Source organism: Nematolebias whitei, chromosome 3 (genome assembly GCF_014905685.2).
Source record: "Nematolebias whitei isolate Nwh7 chromosome 3, NemWhi1, whole genome shotgun sequence".
In the NCBI taxonomy this organism is placed as follows: Eukaryota; Metazoa; Chordata; class Actinopteri; order Cyprinodontiformes; family Rivulidae; genus Nematolebias; species Nematolebias whitei.
Genome location: NC_056500.1, coordinates 38,560,147 through 38,568,882, shown reverse-complemented (window position 1 = coordinate 38,568,882; position 8,736 = coordinate 38,560,147). Strand labels below are relative to the sequence as shown.

General features: G+C 39.4%; 2 protein-coding genes across 2 annotated transcripts in view; one reads left to right on the top strand and one right to left on the bottom strand.

The window, feature by feature from the left end:
* serping1 (serpin peptidase inhibitor, clade G (C1 inhibitor), member 1) overlaps positions 1 to 6,055 on the top strand; it is a 16,900-nt gene extending 10,845 nt beyond the window's left edge. The window contains exons 9-10 of the mRNA XM_037674944.1: positions 5,494 to 5,716; positions 5,808 to 6,055. Of these exons, the coding sequence (XP_037530872.1) occupies positions 5,494 to 5,716; positions 5,808 to 6,055 (471 nt within the window). The remainder of the gene's footprint in view (positions 1 to 5,493; positions 5,717 to 5,807) is intronic.
* Positions 6,056 to 8,563: 2,508 nt separating this feature from the next.
* doc2d (double C2-like domains, delta) overlaps positions 8,564 to 8,736 on the bottom strand; it is a 96,340-nt gene continuing 96,167 nt past the window's right edge. The window contains exon 11 of the mRNA XM_037674943.1: positions 8,564 to 8,736. This exon is cut by the window's right edge and continues 1,164 nt beyond it. The gene's annotated coding sequence lies outside the window, so the exon portion shown is untranslated.

Genomic DNA, 8,736 nt, shown 5'->3' with positions numbered 1-8,736 from the left:
TATATATATATATATATATATATATATATATATATATATATACATACAGGGATCACAGTCATTATTAGTGAAGATCCTGGTACATTGGAGGCATGTTTATATTATGGCATAACATACCATTTTTTTTGCTTTTTTGTGTTTGTGTGTGTTGAACATTGAAAACTTTGTGATGTGTGACTCATTCTGCTTGTTCCTGTTGTATATTTGAGGCATTTTTTTTGTACCTATAGTTAATTGGCTCCAAAGTATTAAATTAAAAAGTTGTACTTTCCACACAGCATTCAATGAATTTTTGAAGGGCAGCTAGATTTATTTTAAATCAACAAAACGTTTCAATTTATGCGTTAGATGAAAAGCAGCACTGAAAACTAGAAATGTAACATAGGGAGTAATTTGATTTCAGCTTTATTATTATCATTATTGTTGTTGTTATTCGGTGGAACAGTGGCTAAAGCGGTCATCTCACAGCGAGGTCACAGAATGACCTCCAGGTCTGGGACCTTTCTGAGTGGATGTACTCCAGTTTCCTCTCATAGATCAAAAGCATGCATCTTAAATGAACAATGATAATAACAATGCATTTTATTTGTTAGTGCCTTTCAAGACAGCCCAGGGCACTTTTAATGTAGCCGTTTTTGTATAGGTTTTTTAAATATAATTTCTTCCATTTACTTTTCATTTTATATGCTTTTTCATAATTGTCTACTGTTATGTATGTAACATATTTTGTTTTATAAGGACTGCATTGTCTCAGCTAAATCTGCATACTACTCTGGTTTAATCAGTTCTAATGAAGGTAACTCCAAATCTCTGTTTTCACTGTTTGCCAAAATTACTAAGCCTCTGGACTCATTTCCCTCCCACATGTACTCTGCTGACTTTTGCAACTCTCTCATGTCCTTTTTCACTGACACAATTTCCAATTTCCAGTATCCACCAACTACTTAACCTGTAAGAGCTGCTAACACTGAAGCTGATCCTGTTTTCCCTGCTGCCCTCCTGTCATTTACTCTCAAGTTTCACCCTTCCTTCCATATCTGATGTAACAAATATTATTCATAAATCAAAATCATCCACCTGCCAGCTTGACCCTCTTCCCACAGTGTTAGTTAAAGCTGGTCTCCCCACATTGGTTCCTCTCATAACCACTATCATTCACTCTTCCCTTAATACTGGAATTGTTCCTTCATCTCTGAAAACAGCTTCTGTCACTCCAATTCTAAAAAAGCCTGGTTCAGATCCTAATAATTTTGATAACCTTCGACCAATATCTAATCTTCCTTTTATTTCAAAAATCCTTGAGAAAGTTGTTGCCTCTCAGCTCCACTCACACCTTAATAAACATAATTTTTACGAACAATTCCAGTCTGGTTTCCGCCCCCACCACAGTACTGAAACAGCTTTATTAAGAATCACCAATGACCTTTTGATGGCAGCTGATTCTGGTCTCCTCAACATTGTCATCCTCCTTGATCTCAGTGCGGCATTTGACACTATTTCTCACAATATCCTCCTGAACAGACTAGCATCCATTGGCATCAGTCATACTCCACTTAATTGGTTTAATTCATATATTTCAGGCCGCACTCAGTTTATTCAATTTAAAACCCATTCCTCAAGTTTGTTTCCAGTTGCTGCCGGTGTGCCCCAGGGTTCTGTATTAGGGCCCCTTTTATTTATTATTCATATGCTCCCTCTTGGCCACATATTCCGCAAACATAATGTCAATTTTCACTGTTACGCAGATGACACCCAGCTCTACATTTCCTCAAAACCCAATTCATCTCTTCCACCTTCCTCCCTATCGGACTGTCTTATGGAAATTAGATAATGGTTTTCCTCAAATTTTCTTAAACTCAACAGTAAGAAAACAGAAGTTTTACTTGTTGGCACAGTCTCCACTTTAACCAAATTGCATAGTTTTTCCATTAATATTGACAACTTGCATGTTCATCCTTACCCTCAGGTAAAGAATCTGAGCGTCATACTTGATAATATGCTTTCTTTTCAATCTCATATTAACTCTATCACCAGGTCTGCATACTTTCATTTACATAACATCAACCGACTTCGTCCCTTTCTTACTCCTCATGCTGCTGCCATCTTTGTCCATACTCTTAACACCTCCATGATTGATTATTGCAACTCTCTTTTTTTGGTCTCCCGAATAAGACTCTCCATAAACTCAAACTCCTCCAGAACTCTGCAGCTCGGGTCATAACTTGTACTCCATTCAGAGAACACATCACCCCGGTTCTGCAGCAGCTTCACTGGTTGCCCATAGAAGCTAGAATAAATATTTAAATTTTAACTCTCACGTTCAAGTGCATCCATAACCTCGCCCCTCCTTACCTGTGTGATCTGCTTCACATCTCCACTGCTTTCCGTTCCCTCAGATCCTCATCTGCCACTCATTTTATTGTTCCTTCTGCCCGTCTCGTCACCATGGGGAACAGAGCCTTCAGTCGCTGTGCTCCTCAGCTCTGGAACTCCCTCCCTCCTGTCATCAGGAACACAGACTCTCTTCCCTCTTTTAAATCACAACTGAAAACACACCTGTTCAAACAGGCATATTCTCTTTAACTTTGTTTTAAGTGTTGTTTTATCGTGACTTATTTTAATTATTTGTTGATTCTGTTTTTATTAATTGCTTATTTTAATTGTTTTTGTAAGGTGACCTTGGGTTTTTGAAAGGCGCCCTGAAATAAAATCAATAAGACTAATTTGTATAAATAAAAGGTTGAATTGATTTAAAAAAAAAACTAAATTAAAAACAACACAGCACAAAATCAAAATAAAAAAGACACAGATTAAGACTGAAAAACTAGCAGAATGACAAGAAATTAGGGTGAGAATGCTAACTTGAACAGATGGGTTTTGAGTTGTGATTTGAGTCAGAAGAAAGTCACTATTGTGGATGTCTGGTGGAAGATCCTCCAGAGTTGGGGAGCAGAGTGGGAAAAAGTTTGGTTTCCCTCTATGCTGAGGCAGACAAGAGCCCAGTGAGGTGGATAGAAGAGGAAGAACAGAGGGAACAGGAAGGGGAAATGATGTGCAGAAGATCAGAAAAATAAGGAGGGCTGAGGTTGTCGATGGCCTTTAATGTTTACAGGACAATTTTAAATTGAATTCTGAAAATGACCAGTCGAGTAGGACTTGGTGAAAGGAGGAGGTTTTGGTAATGATGTGGACAGCTGAATTTTGAAACATTTGAAGCTTTGGGAAAGATTTGTGAAAATCTAAGAGGAGAGGTTTATGCAATAATCTATACATGAAACAAAACTATGAACAAAGATGAAAGCTGAGGGCAGAGTCTGTTCGTGTTTTGAAGGTGGACAAATAAAGACCAGGTAATGTTACTGATGTGAGAGTGCTGTCAAGAATGACGACCATACTTAATCTGAGGGTAGGGAGGAACCAGAGAAGATGAGGAATAAACTGCTGACTTTGAATTTGGTGAATTTAATACAAATGAGTAGAAACTCAGTTTGTCACTGTTTTATTTAAGGAAGTTTGACATGAACCAGGTTTTAATTTCATCTAAGCAGGAAGTGAGGGAGGAGTGTGGAAATGAAAAAAATGTTGAGGTGAATAAAAGCACAGCAATGAATATAGATGTCAAATTTACAAAAGAAAATGTTGCAAAGGGGAAAAAGTTAAGTGGTGAAAAGAAGGTCCCCCAGGACAAAGCCTTGGGGCACACCTGAAGTGATGGGGAGGAATGGGATTTGAATTATTTGAGTTGGATGAACTGAGAGTGGCCAGATATGACTGAAACCACACAATGGGAGTGTGGGTGATGCCAGGGGATGAAAGTCGTGTGAAGGAGGATGTTGTGGGAGATGGTCGCACTCAGATCAAGGAGGATAAGAAGGGAAAGCAAACCAGAATCTGCTGCCATGAGAAGAGCACTGGTGATTCTTAGGAGAGCAGATTCTGTGCTATGACTGGGGTGGAAACCAGACTGGAATTGTTCATAAAGACTGCTTTGTTTTAAATGGGAATGGAGTTGAGAGGCAACAGTCTTTTATGAATTTAAAGTGAGATTGGATGGAGAATACTGAAGTTATTATGATCAGACCCAGGTTTTTCTTTTACAGAAAAGGGGTGACAACTGCAGTTTTGAAAAGAGTTGGAACAATTGAGAAAGAGTGAATGATGACATACATAAAAGGAAGAAGAGAAGAAAGGCAATGCTTTACTGTCAGGGGAGGATCTAGTGAGCACGTGGAAGGCTTGGATTTCTGGATAAGGTCAGTGATTTCAGCAGTAGAAGGAAGCTCAAAGTTAGACAATGACTGACTGATGGGAGGAGGTTCAGATGAGGGGAAAGATGGAGACACAGGACAAAGTTGCTGATGGATTTTTTTCATCATAAAAAAATTTAAATTATTAAGAAAAAACTGGTGACTCTTTGTGCCCCGTGACGGCCTTGTGACCTGTCCTCACACATTGACGTCTGGAGATAAACACCAACTTCCCAAAACCCCTAAAAGGAGAAGTGGGTTAAAGAAATGGATGGATGGATTGCTGTCATTTGTTTGGGTTTTCATGTTGGTACTTCACCACCATCTTGTGGCCAGCTGATAGACTGCAGCGCAGTAGAAGTACCCAGAGGTATTGACCCTTGGCTGATCGTTTTACATCTTCAGGTACAACTCCTATTGGTTTGAGGGATACCCAGGTCTTTTGGGTGTCCAAGATTGCCAATGGTTTCTGTACATGTATGATTCTGGCTTTTGGCAACTCCCATCACTTAGTTCTGTTTACCACCATGTAGTTTCACCAGTGTCCTGCTATAAATAATGGTAATGTTATTCAGTGAGTCATCGTAAGGCTACTTGGTGGTCAGTGCTGCAGCCTTTCACCTTAAGGTGGGGGGTTATAATCCATCCATCCATTATCATACCTGCTTCTTTCTTTTTGGGTTGTGGGGGTCACTGGTGCCCATGTCCAGCAGTTACTGTGCGAGAGGTGGGGACACAGGTCTCCAGTCCATCACAGGGACACACAAAGACAAACGAGAAACATCTATTCACTCTCTCACTCACACCTAGGAACGATTTAGAGTTACCAACCAGTCTAACATGTGTGTTTTTGGTCCGTGGGAGGAAACTGGAGTACACAAAGAAAATCCATGCATGCACAGAGAGAACATACAAACTCCACCCAGAAAGGCTTTTGAACCGGGATTTGAACCAGTGTAACCTGCTCACTGAAAGGCAGCAGCTCTACCAACTGTGCCACCGTGCTGCTGGGGGTTATAATTACTGTACTCACCAAAATAAGCTTTTCTTTTTTGTAAGGAACAACGGTGCAGTCGTGCTCTTTCCACATTTCATTTGCACAGTACAAACGAAACCAGCTACGAGTAAACGTGCTGTTTATGGCACCTGTTCACTCAATCTGAAAACCTACTTGGTTTCTATCAACTGTGTCCAACTTCTGCTCCACAGTAAACCACAGATCGTTTTGGTTTTAATTGACCAACAGGTAGCGAAGTTCCTTCTGACGGGAGACAACAGTCTGTACATCCTCCTGCCAAACACCAACACGCTGATTGACCTGCAGCAGGTGGAGAGGAGGATGACAGAAGGAAACGTGCGCCAGATGATACAGCAGCTCAACGCAGCGTCACCTCAGAGCATGGAGGTCACTCTGCCACAGCTCAAGCTGACTGCAGAGCCAAACATGATCACACTTCTCAAGAAATTAGGTTTGCTCATCCTCCATGTTTCTTCTGGTCATTTAGATGTTTTTCTCTGCCTCAGTAATTTTAACCCTTTCTTGTCTGCCCCTGACATCAGGTCTATCATCACTTTTTGAGGGAGCCAGCTTGTGCGGCCTCTCCCCCGATGGGGATCTGGTGCTGGGCGATGTCAAACACAAAGCTCTCCTCGCTCTGACCAATCAAGGAGTGGAAGCCAGCGCGGTGACCACCATGTCGTTCTCTCGCTCCTTCCCTTCCTTCAGTGCCCTGCGGCCGTTCCTCCTGCTGCTGTGGAACGACCGGGCGAACATGCCGCTCTTCATTGGCAGGGTGATGGAGCCTTGAGAGGCGTAACGTTAACCACATCTGCTTTTTCTAAACATTGCCATTAAATTCTGCACAGTCAGTGTTATTTTTCTTTCAAGCAGTAAATCCCCCCTTATAAAAACACATTCACGTTAGGATGACATGCACCTAAAAATATAACAAATAAACAGAGAATTATGCAGCTTGTGGCGTGTCTTTTTTAAAGAATTAGGCGCAATATGAACTGAAAGAGCTGAAGTTTATTTTGCGAAGTAGTTACACAGACCCAACACAGGATGGCAGCCATACTGTGAGATTGACATTGACATTGAACACAAAGAGACTTCCCTTCTCAGTCCCACATCAGCCCTCCTGCATAATTACCAATATTGATTCAAGGAAGACAAGTGTTAAAGTCTGTGACAGTAAAGGTTTTGTTCGTTAAAGCAAGGGGTCGCTCCGTGAAGTGCAGCAAATGAGCAAAAGATACCCTGAATTTTTGTGGCCACCAACAAATGCAGAGCGAATGGACGACACAGACTGTAAACACATCAGTATTCAGAGTGATCAGCCACAGAGCTGCACTCCATTATGCAAGCTGATGGTGATTGCTAAACATGCAGCTGTATTGCAGATAAATGATTACATAAGCAAAAGCAAGGGGTCAATAGACAAGAGCCAGAAAATCCTGTGACTGTAAGCAACCGAAACAGAAGTGAGCAACCACTCAGGCAGAAATTTGAACTCCTATTGGATCACTGTTACTGGGCCTCAGTGCAAACAAAATGCTCAGTATTCCCAGAAAAACAACATGACAGTCCAGTTTTGGTTAGCTGAATATCTCACGCTGCGACTTTTTAATGTGCATAGAGAGAAAAAAAAGAAAAAATAACAATTTCCCCCAAACTGTTCATGAAGTTATTTGAGATGGATGTGTTTAAGCCCCTGAAGCTTTTGAGATGCTCAAGCCCTTAGGATAAACTATCTACCACAAAGGGATTAGACTTTTTGTGTCACCATTCAAAGGGTTACTGGAGGACATGGCAGGATGTGAAGAGTTGGATCGATTCAAAAGTTAGAAAACGTCTGACTGACTGTGTATTTTATCTGACAGAAGAAAACAAAACACAGAAGAGTAACAAAACACCGTAGGCATTCAAACAACTTTTTTACAGCAACATTATGCATAAATATGTACACAAATGCATAAAAATATTAAAATAAATGTGCATCTTAATTATTTTTTTATTCCACTGAATCCCAGTTTGAAAATATTCCCATCACTTTCTTACAGATGAGCTTGTTTTAATGTAATTTGTGGTTAAACTGTAAGACTGGACCAGTATGTCTGCACTGCTATACTGGCTGATCTCAACAGGAAATTATGTTTGACAGACAAGGCAATGGTTGGTCAGAGAAGTTATGCTCCCAGAGCTGAAATCTCAAACTTTTAAAAGAAATGCAAACACTGACGCGACAACTCCCTCTGATTATTTATGCAAGGTTCAGACAAACTTCTTTCATCTCTTGTTTTATAAGAAGACCATGCAACGTAGGGTTACCAAAGGTTTATCAAGCACTTGGTACGTTTTTTTTTTTAACACAAGCAGCAAAACCTAAACAATAAAATATATATATATATTGCCTTTCAATAGGGAAATATTACATCATCTGTGTCTGTACTGGAGCCACAGGTGAAAAGTGTATTCATCATAATCTAAAGTATGTTCCATAAACGAGATCAGGGGTTCTGTGGAAAGGTTATGAGTAGTCAATATCTCACTTGTTAGAGAAAGACCTTGACACCTCAGTTGAGATTGCTGTTTACTTTGCATTACATGGTTGTTTTGGCAAAAATATAACATTCCTGCTGAAAGCGTCCCAGAATGCACAGGGCATGCTACAGCTAGCTAGCAATACTAGCTAACAATCACAGAATTCTTTGTAAATTTAAAACAAAGACAATGTAGAGGTTTGTAAAATAGTGTTCTTATAAACTGCTGTGACATATTTTTAGAAGAGCAACGAATAAACCGGGGGTGTCCAAAGTGAGGCCTGAGGGACATTTGTGTCCCTTGGAGTGATTTTGTGTGGCTATATATATCTATATATTTAAATATGTATATATTTTAGGTTTAACAGCAAAACAGATGGAAAAAAGTCCAATAACAAAAACTTTGGCTAAGATGCAATACAAAGCACAAAACATTACTGATTTCCACCATAATTTAGATTTCTAGATAATAATTTAATATATAAAATATAATGTGGTATCATCTACATACAATTTGAATATTAGCGTTCCTTCAAATCTTTCGTGAATCTGTTTTAGTGACTGCCATCTGTATGACTTTTCAGAACTTCGATCAGCCTTTCGAGCCATACATGGCCCAAACGGGTGATCAACCATCGTGACTTTTTTTAAGAACAGCGACTCATATTACATTTGTGTTTCTGTGAATACACTAAAATGAACTTTCTAAGCAAAAGAAAATAAAAACCAAACAATCCAACAAATCAAAGCAATATATATATATATATATATATATATACATACATATGGTTAATCTGACAACAATTTAGAATTCCTCTGTTAGATTTAATAAACTCTTGTCCTTTTTCCAAAATATTGTTCACACTGTTGAGTTTAAAAAGGGAAAAGAAAATAATTAAAAAAATTGTATGCTTTGTTTCATCTTCAGTTTATTGTGGCCCACATG